The sequence below is a fragment of the Callospermophilus lateralis genome, chromosome 8 (genome assembly GCF_048772815.1).
Source record: "Callospermophilus lateralis isolate mCalLat2 chromosome 8, mCalLat2.hap1, whole genome shotgun sequence".
NCBI classification, from domain to species: domain Eukaryota; kingdom Metazoa; phylum Chordata; class Mammalia; order Rodentia; family Sciuridae; genus Callospermophilus; species Callospermophilus lateralis.
In genome coordinates this window covers 9044134-9066849 of record NC_135312.1, presented here as the reverse complement: position 1 = coordinate 9066849, position 22716 = coordinate 9044134, and the positions used below count along the sequence as shown (strand labels likewise).

The 22716-nt window shown below is 34.0% G+C and overlaps 1 protein-coding gene across 2 annotated transcripts in view; it reads left to right on the top strand.

Annotated features, from left to right (window-relative positions):
* Rab28 (RAB28, member RAS oncogene family) overlaps positions 1–22716 on the top strand; it is a 91790-nt gene that overhangs the window by 15626 nt on the left and 53448 nt on the right. For both annotated transcript variants that reach the window (XM_076864781.1, XM_076864782.1), the window contains exon 4: positions 5358–5487. In XM_076864781.1, the coding sequence (XP_076720896.1) occupies positions 5358–5487 (130 nt within the window). The remainder of the gene's footprint in view (positions 1–5357; positions 5488–22716) is intronic.

Here is a 22716-nt window from a genome sequence, read left to right as displayed (position 1 = left end):
TCTATGAGTTTGGTTGTTTTAGATTTCAAATATTAAGTGAGAACATGTGATATTTGTCTTTTTATGTCTGGTTTATTTTACTTAGAATTATGTTCTTCAGTACAATCCATGTTATCATAAATTACTCCATTTTCTTCTTTTTAAAGGCAGAGCAGTATTCCATTGTATGAATATACCATATTTTTTTTTTCCTATTCATTTGTTTTTGGACACTTAGTTTGACTTCATAACTTATCTATTGTGAATAAGGCTGACATGAACATGGTAGTATAGGCATTTCTTTGATAAACTTAATTTCAGGTCTTTTGGATGATAAATACCCAGAAGTGAGATTGATGAATCAAACGGGAATTCTGTTTTTTAGTGTTTTGTGAAAACTTGATGCAGTTTTTTGTAATGACTCTACTAATTTACATTACCACCAACAGTGTAAAAGTTTTCTCTGTAGCCCACATACTCATCAACATTTGTAGTCTCACCTTTTTGATAATAGTGGTTCAGACAGATTTGAGATGATACATCCTTGTGGTTTTAATCTACATTTTTATGATAATTAATGTTAAACATTTTTCTTGTATCTTTTGACTTTTTGCATGTCTGTCTTTGAGAAATATCTCTTCAGGTCCTTTGCCCATTTAAAAAAATTTATTATTGATTTGTATGAGTTCTCTTCACACTGTTGTTTTCTTTGCTGTGCAGAAGCTTTTTAGTTTAATGTAATTCCTTTTGACAGTTTTTGCTTTTGGTGCCTGTACTTTTGGGGTCAAATCCAAAATACTGCCCAGGTAAATATCAAGAAGCTTTTTTCCCCTTTGTTTTCTGCCAGTGGTTTTTACAGTTTCTGTTTTTATGCTTATGTTTTTAACTCATTTCAAGCTGATTTTTGTATGTAGTGTGAGATAAAGGATTAGTTTTATTTTTCTGCATATATATCCAATTTTCTCAACACCTTTTATTGAAGAAACTGTCCTTTTCCAACATTGTGTATTCTTGGCACTTTTGTAAAAAAAAAAAACAAAACAAAACCTAATTGTACATGTGTGGTTCATTTCTGGGCTATTTTGTCCCATTTATCATTGTGTCAGGTTTTTTTTTTTGGTGGGGGTTTGGTAATACCATGCTGTTTTACTATAACTGCAATAGAACTTGAAATCAGATAGTGTGGTGCCTCCAGCTTTGTTGTTTTTGCTCATTTTGCTGTGTTATTTGAGGTATTTTGTGGCAGTCATTCTTTGTTATGTAGAACTCAAATTTCTTAGATCATTTTCCTTCTCCCTGAAGAGCATTAAAATATTTTTTATTTTTATAACATAATCATATATATTAGTGGGATTCATTATGCTGTATTCATACATGCACATAGCATAATTTGATCAGTCTCATTCCCAAATACCTCCGCGTTTCCTTTCCTTCTCCCTCTCTCTGATCTGCTTACTCTACCAATCTTCTATTATTGTTACTATTATAATTTAAATTATATTTATTAGTGCATTATAATGGTATAAAAGCAGAGTTCATTGTGATATATTCATGTTTGGACATAGCATAATTTAATAGATTTCATTCCCCAGTGCTTCCCCATGTTCTCCCCTCTTTTCTTCCTCTCAATCCCCTTAATTAAGACCTATTTTTAAAACATTTCTTCTGAGCAGGTCAGCAGGCAATGAATTCCTTGGTTTTGCTTTTCTGAGAAGTTTTTATTTCTTATTAACTTCTGAACAATAATTTGCTGGATATAGAATTCTAGACTGGTGGTTGTTTTGTTTCTATCATCACTTTACTCTCTTCTTATTTGCAAAGTTTCTTATGAGAAATTCTCTGAAATTCTTATCCTTGTTTTTAAGAAGGCATTTTCCCCTTCTTCTCTGGCTTCATTCAAGGTTTTTTTTTTTTTTTTTTTTTTTGTCTTTTATGCATGTGGTATGCCTCCTTTTAAAGTTGTTGGTTGGTATTTTTCCTACTTGTATTCTCTGAGGTTTGATATGTGGAATTAGGGTCATTTCTTGGCTATTACTTCAAATATTTCATAAGCTCTAGTGTCTCTTCTGTTATTCCAGTTAGGGATATGATGCACGACTTGGAATTGTCCCACTGTTCTTTGAGGTTTTTGCTCTGTTTTATTCATCTTCTTTTTGGATTTGGAAGTTTCTATTAACCTAATTTTGTAAGTTCACTGATGTCCCAGGCTATCTACTAATATGTTCAACAGTGGCATTCTTTATTTCTGTTATAGTAGTTTAGCTATCTAGTATTTCCTTAAGAGTTTCAGTTTTTCTGTTTACATTATCCACCTGTTCTTGCATGTTGTCTGTCTTTCCCATTAAAACTCTTAGCATTTTATTGTAATCATTGTTATTTTAAATCTAGTAATTGCAAAATCTGTGTCATATCAGACTCTAGTTTTGAAGCTTGCTTTTTCTCTTGAAAATGCCTTTTAGAATGCTGTATAATTTCCTACTGAAAGCTGGATAGGATGAACTGAGTGATAAAAATTTAGATAAACAGATCTTTAGTGTGAGGTTTTATGTTGTTTTGGCCTGGGTTGTGCCATATTGAATATGTGTTGTAGCTGTAGGTGCTAAAGGCATGAAATTCTAGTATTCTTGTTTTTCTTTTCCTCTCCCTATCCTTTTTTGATATCTTAGTGAACTCCTTAGTTGAAGTCTATCTTGTAGCTCTTGAGCTGTCGTTGACTGCTATTACACTGGAACACTGTCAGTAATGTGGCTAATTATGGAGAAGGGAAAGAATTCTGCATTCTCAGTTTTTAGTGGCCTGTGTCATGGAGCTTTTCTCTTTACAACTGTATTTGAGCTTCTCCCACTTAGTGAAACACAATGGCCAGAGGAGACTGGAGTTGGAAACTTTCCTTCTCCTAGGGAACATAAGACTCTGGAAATATCTCACAATGGTTACTTTCTCTCTCTCCCTGTTCAGAGCCATGAGGGAATTTTTCTTGGCTCTTCCCCAAGTTTCTGGAGGTAAGACGCATGGAGGTGTGGGGGTAACCCTAAGACTATGTGCCCCTAGTATATTCCACTGAAGCTTGACCACTATTCCTAGCAATTTGTTAAAACTGCTAACAAAGTTAACATCTAGATATTACCATTTACTGCCTCTTGTAGCTTCTACTCCAGGTAACCTGATCTTGACAATAACTATCTGAATTCTCCTGTCTCTGTATATTTCAGAATGGTGATTTGCCTTGTAATCTCAGTTCTCTGATGAGTCTAAGAATAAAGCCACTGATTTTCATTGTGTCCAGACTTTTCCTTGTTTAAGGACAGGTGTGATCACTTACAAATTTTTTATATGTTGGAGCTGAAACTGAAAGTCCTAGAATTCCTTTTGTATTTTAATATTTTTGCTTTTCTTAATCGTCTCTGATTTTCACAAAAATGGTGAAGATCAAAACTGGTACTAATTATGATGATAATATCAAAAACAATATAATATTTTTACCTTAAATTGTATTGAGAATGATCAGAGAAGCATTAGGGTTGTTTAGATGGCTAGATCAGTTAATAAGTTTATCCTTCTGTCTTTTTATGAGTCCTGAAAAATTTATAAGGATCACTGAATGGAAAATTTTGGACACATTGATCTGGACTAGGAATTTGCAGACTTTTCCTGTAAAAAACTAGGTAGGGAATATTTTAGGCCTTTTTGTAGGCTGTACTATCTCTGTTGCAACGAATCAACTCTGCAGTTGTCCACAAAAGCAGCCATTAGTAATGCTTAAACAAATGAGTATGATGATGTTTTAATAAAAGTTTATCTACACATATAGGCTCTGTGCCGGACTCAACCCACAGGCTCTATTTTACCAATCTCTGCCTAAATCTTGGCAAATAGTACAATAGTACTCCCACTCCCAACCTCACTGAGCCTAAGCCAGTTGCTCGATATTTACCAGCATATTACTGGCCATGACTACTGTATATCCTTGTCTACTTATGTGTCTGATTTTCCTACAAAACTATGGGGTCCTTAGAGTTTTATAACCCTAGCACCGAGCACAATGCATGGTGTATAGTTGTCAGAGAAATGGTTTTAGTCATTTAGTCCTTGACTCAAATTCTGGCTTGACCCACTTACCTATCTTTATGACATTGGTGTGTAACCTTTGTTTATCAGTAAAATGGGAATGATAATGCCAGCCTCACGTGATTATTGTGAGAATTAATGAAAGACATATATCTGATGCATAGTAGATGCAAAAAGTACTTCACTCTAAGAAGTAGACATAGATGCCATTAGAGTCCAGACTTATGCAGAACTTTGTATTAAGTGTTTGACCACAAACTGGATGAGAATCAAGAATGTGGAAGTTATTTTTATGTATGTATATACTTTTCATTCTTCCCCTGCAAAATAATGGGATAAATTAAGAGAAATATGATATATAAGAGGCAGGAAGCAATCTCTCTGTTATATTTGGCTTTACTCAGACTCTTATTACAGTATCATGTCCAGTTTTACATTGCTCATTTTAAAGAGGATGTCAAAAAACTATATGTAGTGTGTCCTGGGAAGAATCAACAACTATGATTAAAGGGACAGAAAATAGGCCCTTTGAGGCAAGTTTAAGGAACTCAGTTTATTTACTCTGGAAAGCAGACGGTAAAGGAGTTACTTAACTATCTTCAAGTATATGAAGGGTTATTATAAGGAAGATACTCTCAAGTTGTTCTCCAAATGCACAGAGGACCAAAAGAGGAAATCGACTTTTCATTTAAAGAAAATTGTGTTAAACACTGAAATGGACTATCAAGGGATGTCATGGAATCTCCATTTAAAAAAATACTTTAAAAAAATAGCAACAGATGGTTATTCATTAAAAAGCTTAAATGTTTGACCTCATGAACGTGAGAGACAGGACTGTAGACCTGCAGCCTTTCCTTTTTGTGTGATATGATTTTATTTTATTTTTTAAAATATTTACTTTTTAGTTGTAGTTGGACACATTATCTTTATTTCACTTATTTATTTTTTTATGTGGTGCTGAGGATCGAACCCAGGGTCCTGCATGTGCGAGGCAAGCACTCCACTGCTGAGCCACAATCCCAGCCCTGATTTTATTTACTATAATTTGCCAAGCATATCTTACAGGAAAATCACTTTTGATAAAATTATACCCTGAGTTGCATTATATTTTAATTACTGGATTTATATTGAAAGAACATTTAGTATTATTTATGTGCTAGGATTTATAATAAAGTCAGCTTATATATAAAAACTCTACATTTTTATCTCTTATATTCTACTTGATATATCTGAAGCATAATTGAAGAATATTCATAATTAATATTTTTTAAGTAGTACATTACAAATATTCTGTACCTCTTTTGTGACAGGGAATCCTCTTAGTATATGATATTACAAATTATCAAAGCTTTGAGAATTTAGAAGATTGGTATACTGTGGTGAAGAAAGTGAGTGAAGAATCGGAAACTCAGCCGCTGGTTGCTTTGGTGGGCAATAAAAGTAAGTTCTTACTACTTATTTATAGTAAAGTTTGTTTGCTGCTGTGAACTGAATATTTTGTGTCCCCCTCCTAATTCATATCTTGAAACTCAAATCCCTAACATAATGGAAATTGGAGGTGGGGCTCTTGGGTGGTTGTTAATAAAGAGAATGGAGCCCTCTTAGATGAAATCAATACCTTTATAGGAACAGAGAGGAGAGAGGTGATCTTTTTCTGCCATGTGGGATTATTGCAGGAAGGTGGCCGTCTGTAAACTAGGAAGAGGGCCTTCACCAGACCCTGAGTCAACTGCACCATGGTCTTAGATTTCTGGGTCTCTGAAACTGTGAGAAATAATGTTGGTTGTTTAGGCCATCAGTCTGTGGTATTTTGTTGTAGCCACCTGAACTGAGAACTTACAAAGACATTTGACTTTTTTGGAAGCTGTTTCCAAACTGGAAAGAGAGTAGAAAATTCTTAAGAGTGTGTTCAGTCTTTTCAATAACTTTATTTTCATAAATGGTATCTGTTCTTTGAAATTCACAGTATACCATATAGTGTACATCATATTGTAGTATACATCTTTTAAATGCGTATTAATCCCCCATTTAGGCATTACAGTGTGGTAATGAATATGTACTGTTCAATAACTATTTTGATCCTTGCTCTCTCATAACTGCTCTGCTGGTTTTGGCCAATTCCTGTGAAGGTAAGTTCAGTCCTGACTCTGTGTGTTTTGGCTTCCTGTGGTCTAGGAAGCAGCATGGACTATTAAGAACAGCAACACAGCTGTAGAGTTTATGATATTGCATTGCAGCTTCGGCTCTGTCCCTGAGGTTTTGAGATACATTTCGTTAAATAATCTTCTGTTCTGGAGAAGGAAGCAGTGTCTGCATAGAATTTTATATGCATTGTTTCTTGCTCCAATCACTTATGAACTTCCTTTTCAGAATTTTTGTGGTTTGTTCAGTGGTTTTTGTTTTGTAGTTTTTCTTTTTGAGAAAGAGTGCTTTATATTAGGAGAGGAGCAGTCCTTGGTAAAAATTATGGATAGCCATTTTTTGATATCTGTTTCTCAGGCTATGAGATATATCATATAAAATTTTAAAAATTAGTGTAGAACTGCTATTTGGTTCATAGGAAATGAATCATTGTTAAAGGCTTTCAGATATGAAATATTAGATATGACCTGATATTCTTCAACTTACTTGAAATCAGCAAGAGAGGAAAAATTTCAAATTGTACAGTAGAGGATGTAAGTCAGGAACTGTTTCCTAACTACAAGGATTGTTAACTCAATACCCATATATACTGCCCAGAGAATTACCTTCTCCAAAGGTCTTGAAAATATAGTAATTTTTTTCTCTGTAATTGTTTAGAAAATAGTGTTTCTTGAATAGCCAGATCAAGATTTATACATTGCTGATTGTGCATACTGAGATGAGCATTTAATAAATCTAAGTCTTAATTTAAAACCATTGCAAAACAGGCTTGGATGCCATTTCTCTCAAGAGTTAAAAATATATAGTATTCACTAGAAAACAGTATTACATATCACAAAATGGCATGATCTGGATAGAAATTGTACTTTTTGAGTTTTTAAAGGTTATGTCAATGGGGCTGGAATTGTAGCTCAGCCGTAGAGTGCTTGCCTCATCCATGTGAGGCACTGGGTTTGATTCCTAGCACCACATATAAATAAGAAAATAAAATAAAAATCCATCAACAACTAAAAGATATTTAAAAAGTATGTCAAATTTCCTCATCTGTTTTATAAATAATTATTTTTAAATGAATCAGTTGCTTTTCAGTTCATTGAAATCTTCCTTTACAAATCTTCAGTTTTGATGATCTTAGGTTCTGTTTCTGGGTTCAGCTTTTCATTTTAGGAGATAATTTCTTAATTGTTTGTCATGTTACCAACACATTGGCTTATACTATGGTGAAAGTTATGCTTTATTGGGGGTTTCCCATCATTTATGGGAAATTATAAAGAGAAGAGGGGATTCATTTTTGTTTCTTTCAGAATATAATATAACCACCATCTGAGATAATGGTATAGTGGGGCATAATTATGTACATTGTTACATGTTTATGCTATTTGTGAGGCATCCACCACTGATCCCTGTTAAAGACAGGAAATCAGACTAAATGAGCTATGAACTGGGCTGGTGTTGCCATGCCCAGGTTTTAAGAATAAACATTTATATGTTATTTGGATTTTTTACAGAAAATTAATACAGTATTTTACTTGAGATTTAATAGTATAAAAGTCAGGTTTTTCCCCCCTTTTGGCTTCGCTGTAAGGACTTTCTTACATGTTTTTATAATATTCTCTTTCAGAATGAGATCATAGAGTATGCAGTCACATAGACTGTTATACATGTAAAATGAAGAGATTCTAGATGAATATTTTCCAGGATATTGTTTACTGTATAATCTGTCACTAGCTCAATTTCATGTGATCATGTAATGAAAGATCTTTCTGCAGTTAAGAATATTAGGGCTTTAACTCTGAGCTTCCTCAATATTTTATGATTTCTGTTTTCAAATTGATGTTACATTAGTATGATATAGTAGTATGTATTCATTTTCTTTTTGGGAATATAATTACATTAAAAAGCAGTAAATTGGGTCTAGTGCTGGGCTTACTGGTAGAGCACTTGCTGGGCACGTGTGGCCTGGTTCAATCCTTAGCACTGCATAAAATAAAATAAAGGTATTGTGTCTTCTACAACTAAAAATATATTTAAAAAAAACCAAAAAGCAGTAAAATTCACAAAGACTTCACACATTAACTAAAGGAAAAGCAAGAGAAATATGATAGACATTTAAAACTAGATTATTCTCAACATTGAAACATAGTCATCTGCTTAAATGTGTTTTTTAACTGTTGTGTCCTGTTTTTTGCAACTTAAATAGAAAAAAAATATTGAAAAGATATATATATATATAGTCTGTTAAAATATTAACAGCAGTAGACAGCTTTTAGCCAAAGTTAATAGAAGGAGTGTGTGTTTGTGTATGTGTGTGTGTGAGAGAGAGAACTTTTTCCATGCAATGAGCTTATATTTAGTAAGTTATAAGATTATTTGCTTTTTATATCAAATACTAAACTTGAATTGAGGATAGAGGGTAGTCTGATATAAAGATGATTTTTTAAAAAATGAAACATTTAAGTTTTCTTATTTTTAAATTTTAATTTATTATATATGACAGCAGAATGCATTATAGTTCATATTATACATATAGAGCACAATTTTTCATATCTTTGGTTGTACACAAAGTAGAGTCACACCATTCATGTCTTCATACATGTACTTTGATATCTATCTCATTTCACCATCTTTCCCGCCCCCATGCCCCTCCCTTTTCTTCCCTCCCCTTTACCCTATCTAGAGTTCATCTAATCCTCCCCGCACCCCACCAACTACATTATGAATCAGCATCCTTAAATCAGAGAAAACATTCTGTATTTGGTATTTTGGGATTGGCTAATTTCACTTAGCATTATATTCTCCAGTTCCATTCATTTACCTGCAAACGCCATGATTTTATTCTTTTTTAATGCTGAGTAATATTCCATTGTGTATATATACCACAGTTCCTTTATCCATTTGTCTATTGAAGGACATCTAGGTTGGTTCCACAGTTTACCTATTGTGAATTGCTCTGCTGTAAACATTGATGTGGCTGCGTCCCTGTAGTATGCTGTTTTTAGGTCTTTGGGGTATAAACTGAGGAGCGAGATAGCTGGGTCAAATGGTGGTTCCATCCCAGTTTTCCAAGGATTCTGCATACTGCTTTTCATATTGGCTGCACCATTTTGCAGTCTCACCAGCAATGAATGTATGAGTGTGCCTTTTCCCCGACATTCTCACCAACACTTATTATTGTTTGTGTTCTTAGTAGCTGCCATTCTGACTGGAGTGAGGTGAAATCTTAGTATAGTTTTGACTTGCATTTCTCTAATTGCTAGAGATGTTGAACATTTTTTTTCATGTATTTGTTGATTATTGTATATCATCTGCTAAGAAGTGTCTGTTCAGTTCCTTGGCCCATTTATTGATTGGGTTATTTGTTTTTTTGGTGTTAAGATTTTTTAGTGCTTCATAAATCTTAGAGATTAGTGCACTATCTGATATGTGTGGTAAAAATTTGGAACATTTAAGTTTTTTTTTTATTTAAAAATGGATTAACTAGAATAAGTTAATGATGTAGGCACTAGAGGAAGGGATTTGTTTGTAAGAAATGAACAAACTTTTTTGTGTATGATGTACTTCAGTGTTGACCCAGATCCCATAAAGAAAAGATTATTGAGTTTTTGATAATAAATATGAAGTGGAGTGTTTTCAGCAGCATAATGAATAAAAATTTTTATTTAATTTGAAAAGAAAAATGGACAGAATGATTGGCAATTAGTGCATTATTTCAATGTATAACAATGAAAAGTATGTAATGATAAAAACAAGTTAGTTTATTTTAGTCTATATTCTGAAAATCTGTCAGATATTAGTTAATGGCATGCCTTAGTAGTGGTTAAGTAGTGGTTAAGATCACAGGGTTTGGACATATATTTTATTTACAAATACAACTTGTTTACTTAACAGAAGTATGACATCAGAGAAGTTGCTTTACATTTCTGTGCCTTAATTTCCCTCATCTTAAAATGAGAGTAATAGTTTCTGTTTGATAAAATTGGTTTAAAGATTAAACGAGGTATATATGAAAAGCACCAATCTTGTGGTCTTATGCATAATAAATGCCTAATAAGTATTAGTTATTATTTAAAGGCTATTAGGATAGCTTTTAAAAATGCTGAGTACACTCAGCTTCAATTGAATGATCACAAGTTATAAATTAGTAGAGCTAACATAGATGTTTTAAAATTAAAAAAAAATTTTATAAGACCCTGGGTTTGATCCCCTGCATGGCAAACAAAGGGGAAAAACCCAACTCTTCAGGTACTGTGTAACAGTTATGATGTTAACAAAAACAACAGCTGCTAGTTATTAACCTCTTACTGTATACCAGGACCCATGCATAGTATTTTAATCTCACAACCATCCTATGAGGAGGCACTATTATTAGTCCATTTTAATCACAATGCTGTAATACCATCATCATCATGCCTTCCAATACTTTTCTTTTTTTCTTTAAATGTTTTTTTTTGGGGGGCAAGGACACCCTACTTTTGCTCAATTAAGATAAACATTTTTGTGGTCAATAAAATAAAATAGATGTTTTAAAAAACTGGCTGGGAAGAAATGGTTCATAGAGAATTTCCTTGTTATCTTATTCCTTGTCCCCGTCCCCATCCTGAGGTTGATAGTTAACATATTTGAGCTGAGTAGGTCCAATCACTCAACAAACATTTTTGAGTGCTGCCCATGTGTATTAAGCTAGCTATTGTTAATTTGCCCAAAGATTGAGCCAGAGAGAGTTTTTAAGGAATGATTAGAGTCTGCCATCCTAGGTATTACTTTTATTCTTTTTCTCTGTCATCATCAAGTTTTCTTAAAAGGTGACTGTCTTTCTTTTGCTCTAATTATCAAGATTAATAAATACATTCATGTTCAAATTTTTATGGAAGCTCATACTTTTACTTATAATGAGTTAAAAAAGAAATTCCTGGTAGGTAAATTTCAAAACAAGAAAGAATGTAGCTCATCTGCTTTATTCTGTGCCTGTCACAGAAATTCAGTTGACATTTAGTGATCTTGGCCACTCCATGTAGAGTGAGATGTCTGAAAGGCCACAACTTCAGTTGCATAAGCACCTGTAAACCATTATATTACCATATAAACCAACTTGGGCAAGGAGGCACAAGGCAGGGAGCAGAATCTATCTAATTTCCTGGCTGTGAAAGTCATGGTATTCCAGTTTTGGCTCACTCTCACTTCAACTGCAGAGCCTCCAGGTATTTAATTTATGTCCCCTTAAGGGCTCTTCATGGATGAACTTGGCCATGGCTTAACATACCACTGTCACTGCTCATGTAAACTATTACAGTATCCCCCTAACTGGTCTTCCTGCTCCTAACTTTGTTCTTCTGTGACTCAGTTGTCAAGTGACAAATCAAATTATATGATTCTTTTGCTCAAAACCCTTAGTATTTTTTTATCATACTTCCAGTGAAATCCAGATTCTTTTTTTAGAGAGAGAGAGAAAGAGAGAGAGAATTTTAATATTTATTTTTTAGTTTTCGGCGGACACAACATCTTTGTTTGTATGTGGTGCTGAGGATTGAACCCGGGCCGCACGCATGCCAGGCAAGCGCGCTACCACTTGAGCCACATCCCCAGCCCCAAATCCAGATTCTTTATCCAGTTTTGCTGGGTATACATGATCTGGTCCTTCCCTGTCTCTCAGACCTCATTTCTACATGTTTTCTTGCCCACTGTATGCTGAAGACTCATTATTCTATTTTTTTTTCTATTTCTAAAACATTCCAAGTTAATCTGTACTAGAATTTCTTCTGCTTGAAATGCTTTTCCCTTGATTTTCGCTAGCTCCATAGGTCATTTCATCTCATTTTAAATGTCATCTTTTTAAAGTTGCCTTCTTTGACCATTCAGTACAGGAGCTCCACATAATCCTTTATTTCAGGTCATTATGTTTCAGTTGTCCATGTAGTCTCATTGCCATCTGTCATTATTTCTTGTCTGCCTTTCTCCACTAACAGATTTAAGCTTTATAAAAGCTAAGGACTTCATCACTGAGAACAGTGCCTGAATGAGTGAATACCGAATGAATGGATAAAAGCCTTTTTCATGAAGACTCTGTTGAAATTAGAAGTGTTTATGGCCCAGGGTGTGTTATTCGGAGAAAATGTTTTCCTAATGAGGAAAATACATATTTAGATATAGGGAATCTATTAGATGGCCTTCAGACCTAACTGTTCCACTGAATTCCACCCTGATGAATAATGTCAGTGGGATTTCTTAGGAAATACATCCTAGTTGTATTATGTTGGCTAGTGTTTGAAATAAAATGTCAGAAATTTTACATTCTGATTTTAGGTTAAATAAATACAAAGAATTAGGAAATTTGCTTCTTTTTCCTAACTTGTGACTTACATAATAGAAACCTCTACCATTTTTACTTTATGTAGTTTTAATTTTATGTTTAATTAAAAGAAAACCATGATCTGCACTGAAGTACAGTTTAAATTTTTCTCCAGTGTTTCAGGCAAGGGTATAAAATGAAATGAAAATTTAGGAATGTTAATTTTCAAACATTAATTTTAAATTCAGTCCATGTTTTATAACCACTTGGCGTTTTAATTTGTCATTTTGTTATTTTTCTATCTTTAATCTGTTACGCCTTTCTACTATCTGATCCATCAGCCTGTTTCTTCCCGGGCTAGCTAACATTCTCAGTTGGATAGATTGTAAACAGAATTAACAGGGGTTGCATAGGAGCTGCCCTCTTTCTGATTTATAGCTGTGTAGTTAGTGAAGGGGTGGTGGTTATCAGTAACTTGTATTGGGTGTAGGAATTATCGTGCTCTGGTATAGAGTGGATGGATGAATGATTTCTACTCTTAAAGATATTAACCAGATCCTTTCCCAAATAAAGACTAATAACTCAGATTTTTAAACAATCTTCCTGACAGATGAGGGCATAGAGAAGAGTGCATCAACACTAATTAACAATGTGGAATGTATATTCTTCTTAACAGTGATTGATTGTTCTTGGAGAACTATCTCTGCCCAGGAAGTGATGTTTTACATTGGGAGGTTTAAAGGTTACATTTTAATGTACCCTCTAAGTTGTGTTCCCTGGACTCAGTGGGAATATCTAGTAAAACAAGTAAATTTTAAGTTGAAGATTTTACTGATGATGTTCTTAATAAAATCAACACAAGACTTTTAAAAACTTCCTTTTTTTCTTAGTAATAGAAGAATATAAAAAATGGTTAGTGTCAAATTTGAAAATTTCATTGGAATTTATGTAAAAATATTTGCCTATACTGTGACTCTTTTGAGTCTACAAAAGTTCTTATTTCCTCTAGAGAGCAGAAATGTACATTTGAATAGGTAATGTTTAATTTGATTCTTATCTTGAAGGAATCATACCAGCTCCTATAAAATTTATCACCTACAGTATTATACCAAGGTGAAAAAGTCGTTGTTAAAATTTAAGAGAGCTGTAATTTATATAGCGTAAACAATTCTTTTGAGGATTTGAAACATTTATTCTGTTTATATGGTTGAAATTCACACATTTTGCCCCTTCTCCTATTTCTTTTAATCCTTTGCTTCTTTTTTGGTTCAGATAGTAGTTATCCTGAAGAACCAGCCCAAGTGTGTATTTCAGATGAAACTAATGTTACTGTTGCTGCTTCTTTACTGTTTCTTCTCTTGACATGTAAATTTTTCAAACAGCTGTGGTTATTTACTTACTGGAAGATACAGAAAGCATTTCTACATACCAAGAGAGAAAGTTTTTTAATATTCACACAAAGGTGTTCTCCTACAGGATTATTCACACTCCTATTTTATTTTCATGACATTTTGATAGTATTTTAAGTTTTATTGGTTGAATAGTACCTCCAAATCGTAAGAATAAGCTTGCCTTCATACTGGTAGTGTGACAACTGCTCGGGAAGAAAATGTCAAATGAGAGCTGTTCACAACATTAATCAAAAACTGATAGTTTTACCTGATAGTTGTTTACCTGATAGTTTGTTTGTTTGTTTTTTATTTGGTATCAGGGATTGGACTCAGGGACACTTGACCACTGAGCCACATCTCCAGCCCTGTTTTGTATTTTATTTAGAGACAGTGTTCACTGAGTTGCTTAGTGCTTTGCTTTTGCTGAGGCTGGCTTTGAACTCGAGATACTCCTGCCTCAGCCTCCCAAGCCATTGTGATTACAGGCATGTGCCACTGCACCCAGCTGCAATGATCTTATTTCATTATTTTGCAGTTACTTTGGATAGCTTACCTCAAGCAATTTTGATAGTACTGTAATTTATTTAGCCTAAGAAGTATTACAGTTTTTGTTTTCTTTGGTTTTGGGGGAGTCCTATAACTATATGTAATTTATTCTGTCTTCTTCACAATAGAGAGGGTCTATTAAATGTTAAGGAATCATATTGACTTTGTTTCTTTTATGATTCATCTCTGACTGATTTTAAATTGTAGAAGAAATTAATTATTATATATAAAGGTTATACTAAAAGCAGAGTTACAATACCAGATTTCCTTGTGAAAAGGGGTTTGACATTTTCTTTAACATAATTTAAGTCCCTTTAGTAGTTTCCTTAAACTGTATTTTTGGTAATTTAGAACAAATACAATATAATGTAAAAGAATACTAGACTGTGTATCAGAAAAATTCAGCTTTTCTCTTGGTGTATTATCTTTTTATTTAGCTATATGAACTTGGACAATTCACTTAACCACTAAGGTCTTCCTAATATATAAAATGAGGGAATTGTACTGGATATTCCTAATTATTTTCACTCCTAAAATTTGATGACCCAGACTTTTAGTTGTAAGATTACTGAATGGGACATAATAGTTGCTATGCAGTTTTAGGAGAGTTTTATTTTAACTTCATATGTAGGCTAAACCTGTTGTCTTTGTGAAGATTTCTTTGGCTTCTTTTATTATTCAATTATTAGATTATTAAAAATTCAAATTTCTATGTACATGGATAAGTGCATTTAATAATAATAATAGTAAGAAATCTACCTAAGAGTTATTGAATTCTTACTATTTGCTAGGCATACCTTAGAAATATGGCCAACTTTAGGGTGTTTTTGGAGGTAGTAAAAAATAGCATTTTTTAACTTAAAATTGTTCTTGAATTATAATTTAAATTTTAAGTGTCCATTTTATGTGTCATCCTTTTCTAAATTTTCAAATGAATACTTAAGTTTTTTTTTTTTTTTTAATGGTGTTGGAGGTTGAACCAGGGCTTTGTACATGCTAGAAATGCACTGTATCATTGAGCTACCTCCCTAGCCTTGTTGTTGTCTAGTTTTGCAGTGTGAATAAAACAAATTGGCAGGTATGTTATTTGTTTATTTCTTATTATTTTCTTTCCATTCATTTGTTTAATAAATATTTGAGCATATATTAGTCTGGGTATTCACTATAGGAGTGAACAGATGAATATTCCTGCCCTCATCTTGCTGTATGTTCCAATGAAGATATGGAAGAAAGAAAGAAAGAAAAGGGGTTTGATGATAAGAGATAGATAAAGCAGGAAAGGGAGAAGAAAGAAAGTATGGCGGATGCTATTAAGATTTTATTGATTTACTTTTTTTTCTGCGATACTAGGTTTGAACCCAAGGTCAATCTAACCACTTAACTACATCCCCACTCTTTTTCATTTTATTTTGAGATACAGTCTTACTAAATTTCCCAGGCTGGCTTCGAGATTGTGTTCCTCCTGCCTCAGCCTCCTGAGTCACTGGGATTACAAGCACGTGCCACTGTGCTTAGCTTGTATTAAGATATTAAATATGGTAGTCAGAAAAGCCTGAGAAGGTGACATTTGAGCAAAGGTATAAAGGAGAGAGAGCACACAAGTGGAAGAGTGCTACATAGGTAAATGGGAGATGAGTTGTATAAGAAGAGGGGAAATGATAGTTGTAAAGACTTTTGTGCAATATTTTGTTGTTTTTTCTCCCAGGAATTCCAAAGAAATACACGCATGTTTGTGTGTGTGTATGCATATATATATGTGTGTGTGTGTAACTGTGTGCCTGTGTGTAGTTATATATAGGGAATAAGAACTTAAAGGAGTAGCATAAATGAGGTTAAGCTATATAGAGTGAAGGATCAATAAAGACTTTGTGGGCTGCTTAAGAGCTTTGGCTTTTACTTTGAGATGGAAAGTTACTGAGGGTTTTGAGCAAAGTGAAATGATTTGATTCACATTTGAAAAGGATTAGATACTTTTTGTTTTGAGAATATACTGTAGTGTTTAGGAGTAAAAGCATGAGAATCAGATCGGAGGCTTTTGACATAAGCTAGGCGAGAAATAATAGTGGCATAGGCCAGGGTGATCATAAGAGAAGTAGGGAGAAGTGGCTGGCTTTTGTTTATATTTTAAAGGTAACAGCTGATGGATTTTCTCATGGATCGGTTGTTCAGTAAAGGGGAGAAGAGGCAATATAGTGCGAGGATTTTCAATGCAAGCATCTGGAATGCTGAAGTTGTTTTAACTGAGATGACAAAAAGTGTGGGAGGCTTAAATTTTGAGTGAGGTTCAAAAGTTTGGTTAGAGATGCTTATTTGGAATCTGTGTGGAGATGTTCAGTAGACACATTGGATATAGATATCTGGCATTCAAAGCACCATGTGGTCTGGAGGTAAAAGTTGTACTCAGTGACATGGGTACATTTAAGGCCATGAGGCTAGATAAATTTTATCAAATGACTTTTCCAAAGATTAAGCAAGTGGGTAATACCCATGTTTTAGAGTTTGAGGAAAAAAAGAAACATTAGCAATGGTCGGTGGAAATAGAAGGGAAATCATAAGAATGAACTGTTCTGGAAGCCAAATGTAAAGGTGTATTAAGGAGAAGAAAGTGTCCACAGATAAGGACTGAAAATGGTTATTAGATTCATCATTGTAGAGGTAACTTGCAAGCAGGTTCATTTGAATGGTGCTGGTGGGGGAATGATGGTTAGAGTAGGGTCAAGGGTGAAGGGAAAGAAATGGATTGCAGGTAGTGAATAGAGGCAACATGTATACATAATGCTGCCGTAATAGGAGGTTGATAAATGGGGTAGCAGCTCTATAGACTGTGTCATGGTTTGGATGTGAGGTGTCACCTGAAAACCTCCTGTGTAATGTGGGGATGTTTATAGGTAAAGTGATTGGACTGTGACAGCTGTGACCTAATCAGTCCATCCTAATTTGAATGAGTGGGTGGTAACTAGACAGGTGGGTTATGGGTGGAGGAGGTGGATCACTGGTAATGAGCACTGAGAATGTGTGTTTGCCTTGAGCACATTCCCCCATTCTGTGCTGCCTCATCTTGGGTCTAGAGCAATGGAATATAGAATCACAACTATGAATGAGACCTCTAAAATCATGATCCCAAAGTAACTCTTCCTCCTTTAAGTTGTTCTTGTCAATAATTCTGGTCACAGCAATGTAAAACCTGTCTAATACAGTGGGACGACACTCTTGGTTTTGTTAAGGATAGGCGATATACAGCTTGTTTTATGTGTATGGAAATTATGAGAGAGAAAAAGGTGGAGGGAGGGAGGAAGGGAGAAAGAACACCTGATGGGTTTAATAAGTTTTTGAATTTGCTCCATTTGTAAATGTAGTTTTGAATGAGTCATCTCCATTCCGTATTCTGCAGTTTATTACATTGGTTCTGATTAAGTGAGAAAGTAGAAAAGTCTATAGGAACGTTCCCATTTCCTGAATTTTTTATAAAAGTTTTGAGATAATGAAGAAAAAATGGAAAGAGACTGAAAAAGAATCCTAGGTTCTCACCCGCGTCCTGCACAAGCGGTGGAAATGGGGTTCCCCTAGGTGGAATGGGCTGGCTGCAAAATAAAAGCTGAGTAAAACAGAACTGCAAAAAAAACAGAACACAGAAAACATTTTTAGAAAGTGGGGGTGGGAGGAGCTTCCACACTGAAAAAAGCAAAATGGAGCCAGTGAGTGCTTTATTTATGTGGAGGAGGGACATTAAAGACAGGGATAAGGTTTCAAGAGCAGAGTCTTACTTCAGGTCTTGTAGTCAGCAGGTTGATTGACGTATTGGCAGGTCATACCCATCTCAGGTGCTGTGTGGGATCTCTGGCACAACTTGAGGGGGAAGTTCACCTGCATCAGGCCATCATTCCCTGTGGGGGTGCCCTGGGAGGTTCCCAGTGCCAGACTTATCCCCTTCTTAGGCTACTATGTAGCACAACATTGTTCACACACAGCCCACGGATGGCTCCTGAAACTAGTAGTTTTTCACTTGTTTTATGTAATTCTTAGCTATTTTTTGCTTTTTAAACCATTAGATGCCTCTGAAGACATTATCTTTTCAGTGACTTTTCTGATTATGCAGGTGTTCTGTGATTCAGGCTTCATGGATCCTGTTCACTGCTGTTGCTCTAGTCCCTAACTAGAAAGTGCTCAATAAATATTTGTTGTATGAATGATTAGAAAATTAGTTTTCTGTCTCAGTAAGAGGATCTCTTGAGATGAGAAAGTAAAAATAGTACTCTTCTTTTTTTCTAGCTTTTGCTTAATTCTCAGCCTAGATTTTTCAACCCAAAAGGGGGTTTACTATTAACAGATTCTGCTGAAGATCAGTTGACCAAAGTGCATAGATTAATTTTTGGGCTCTCTTATTCTGTTCTGTGGATATGTGTGTTTATTTTTATGCCAGTAGAAATTGAACATCCCTTATCAAATTCTCTAAAATCGGAAACTTGTTGAGCATTCACATGACACAAGTGGAAAATTGCACACCATGAAACTTTGTTTCATGCAGATAATTATTAAAACTATTGTATAAAGTTACTTTAAGGATATATTTATAAGGTCTATATGAAACCTAAGTGATTTTTGTGTATAGACTTTTATAATAGCCCCCAGATATTTCACTATGTTTATTCAGATAAATAAAAAAAAATCAGAAATCTGAAATACTTCTGGTCTCAAACATTTCAGTCAGGGATACTTAATTTGTGTCATGTTTGATTACTGTAGCTTTGTAGTATGTTTTGAAATCAGTGTGGTGACTATATTTTGTTCTTTTTATTTAAGATTACTTTGACCCTTTGAATCATTTTTTTCTAATCTGGGAAAAATTTCATTAGAATTTTGATAGGAGGGCTGGGACTATAGCTCAGTGGTAAAGTGCTTTCCTAGCATGTGTGAGGCACTGGGTTTGATCCTTAGTACCACATAAAAATAAGCAAAATAAAGACATACTGTCCATCTACAACTACAAAAAAATAGAATTTTGATAGGAATTGCAATGAATCTGTAAATCACTTTGGATTATAGATTTAACAATATGTATTCTTCCAATCCATGAACTCATGAAAACACATGATATCTTTTCATTTATGTGTCTTCTCTTTTTTTTTGGTACTGAGGATTGAACCCAGGGGCACTTTACCACTGAGCTACATCCCCAGACCTTTTAATTTTATTTTTTAAATTTTGAAACAGATTCTTGTTAAGTTGCTGAAACTGGCCTGGAACTGGCAATCTTCTTGCCTCAGCCTCCTGAGTTGTTGGAATTATAGGTGAATACCACTGCACACTGTTTTCCTTATTTCTTTCTCAGTGTTTTGTAAGTTTTCAGAGTACTATTTTTTTGTCTCCTTGGTTAAATTTATTCCTAAACAATTTGGTTTTTAATGCTATTGTAAATAGAATTGTTTTCTTGATTTCTTTTTTGAATAGTTTGCTGTTTGTTTTTGGAAGTTCTACTTATTTTGTATATTTTGTATATTTATAATTTATTGAATTCATGTATGGGTTATAGCAGTTTTTGGTAGAATCTTTGTTTTTGGTAGAGTTTTATAGATGTGAGATCCTGTCACCTATAAATACAGTTTCACTTATTCCCTTCCAATGTGGATGCCTTTTATTTCTTTTTCTTGCCTAATTCTTCTGGCTCTGACATTTACTATATTGAATATAAATGGTGAGACTGGGCATTCTTACCTTGTTTCTGATCTTAGGAGGAAAGCTTCAGCTTTTGAAGATAGAGTATAATGTTAGTCATAGTCTTATCTTATTTGAACTTCATTATGGTGAAGTACATTTATTTTATACCCAGTTTGTTGAGTTTTTAACATGAAAGGATAGTTTAACATCTTATGATTTTTATCTTTTATTCTATTAATATGGTGTATCACATTTTTTTTTGATGTTGAACCATTCTTATGTCCCAGGGATAAATTTCATTTCATTCTGGTGGCTTATGATTTATTTATTTATTTGGTACTAGGGATTGAACATTGGGGTACTAATCATTGAGCCACATCTCCAGCCCTTTTTATTTTTTTGAGACTGGCCATAGAAGATGAGTTTAGAAGTATTCTCTCTTAGAGAAGAGTCTGAGAAGGATTGACTCAAATTTGTTCCTTCAGTGGCAGTATTTACCAGTAAGGCCATTAGGTCTGGGTATTTTGTTTTGAAGTTTTGCTTACTAATTCAATATTCTTAATTACTGATTTGCTTTGATTTTCTTCATGATTCATTCTGGGCGGGTTATATATTTATAAAAATTTGTCCAATTTCTTCTTGGTTATCCCATTTTCTGGCATATAGTTGCTCATAATAATTTCTAATGATTTTTTTGTATTTATTTTTATCATTTGTAGTGTCTCCTGTTTCACTTATTTTTTTTTCTAATTTTTTTTTTTTTAGGTAGATGGATGCAATACCTTTATTTTATTTATTTTTATGTGGTGCTAAGGATTGAACCCAGTACTTCACATGTGCGAAGAGAGCACTCCACCACTGAACCACAACCCCAGCCCACTTATACTTTTATTTATTTGACACATAATGGGAGAAGGATAGCCTCTTCAATAAATGGTGCTGGGGAAGCTGGTTATCTATATGCTAAATGATGAAATTAGACCCTTATCTCATACCACATAACAAAAATAAACTCAAGATGAATAAAAGACTTAAACCTAAGAGCAGAAAACTGCTAGAAGAAAGCATAAGGAAAAAAGCTTCTTAACATTTGTTTGGGCAGTGATTTTTGTTTGTTGTTTTGTTTTGGATATGACCCCAAAAGCACCTGCCACAAAAGCAAAAATACATATCAAACCAAGAAGCTGCACAGCAAAGGAAAAACTCACCCGTGAAAAGACAGCCTGTGGATTGGCAGGAGATATTTGCATACTGTACATTTGATTAAGAGTTAATTTATCTTGAAACATGTAAGAAGCTCAGACAACTCAATAGCTAGAAAACAAATAAGTTGATTAAAAAATGATCTGAATGGACATTTCTCAAAAGGAGACATACAAATGGTTAACAGGTGTGAGAAAAAATGTTCAAAATTATTAATCATCAGAGAAATGCAAATTAAAACCACAGTAAGATATTACCACTTACTTTTTAGAATAGCTGTTATGAAAAAGACGAAAGATAGGTGTTGGCAAGGATGTGGAGAAATAGGAACCTGTACATTGCTTGTGGGTGTAAATTAGTATATTGATTATGAAAATAGTATGGAGGTTCCTCAAAAAGTTTAAAAATATGATCCAGAGTCCCACTTTGGGTATATATTCAAAGGAGATGAAATCAATATATTTATTTTTTATTCTCATATTCATTTAAGCATTATTTACAGTAGTCATGAAAAAGAATTCAAAGGGTCCATCAATGACTGAATGAATAAAGAAAATTTACTGTGTTGTACGTGTGCGCTTTTGTGTACAGTAGAATACTATTCAGCCTTAAAAAAGTAAGTCCAGTCATTTGTGATAACATAGATGAACTTGGAGGACATTATGCTAAATGAAATAAACCAGATAACAGAAAGATAAATACTGTATCATATCACTTATGTGTAGAATCTAAAAGCATTGAACTCATAGAAGCAAAGAGTAGAGTTGGTTTTCAGGGTCTAGGGTGTTGGGAAGAAAGGCCAAAGGTTATAAACTTTGAATTACCATACATACAGTCTGGGAGTCTGTTGTACATCATGGTAATTATATGTAATAGTAATGTATACAGCTGGTTTTCTGTATCAGTAGGTTATGCATCCCTGAATTCAAACAACTGCAGATGGAAAATATTTGGAAAAGAATCTGTGCAGAATGCATGCAGATTTTCCCCCTTGTCAGTATTCCCCTACTAATCCACTGTAACAACTGTTTACATTATATTAGGTATTATAACTAATCTAGAGATATTTAAAGTGTATGAGAGGATGTGTTAAGATTATATGCAAATACAATACCATGTTGTTATGTAAAGGACTTGAGCACGATGGGATTTTAGTATTTGCAAGGGTTTCTGAAATCAGTCCCCTACAAATACTAAGGAACTACTGTACTTGAAAATTGCTACGAAGAGTAGTTCTTAAATGTTCACCACAAAAAAATAAGAATGTGATATGATGGCTGTGTTAATTAGATTGATTTTATCATTTTCAGGTTTGCATATACCAAACTTTATGGTGGACACTGTTAATATGTACAATTTTTATTTGTCATTTATACCTTAATGAAGCTGCGGAAAACAATAACTTCACTTGATGCTTATGACTTCGTACCACATAAAGTCATTTAA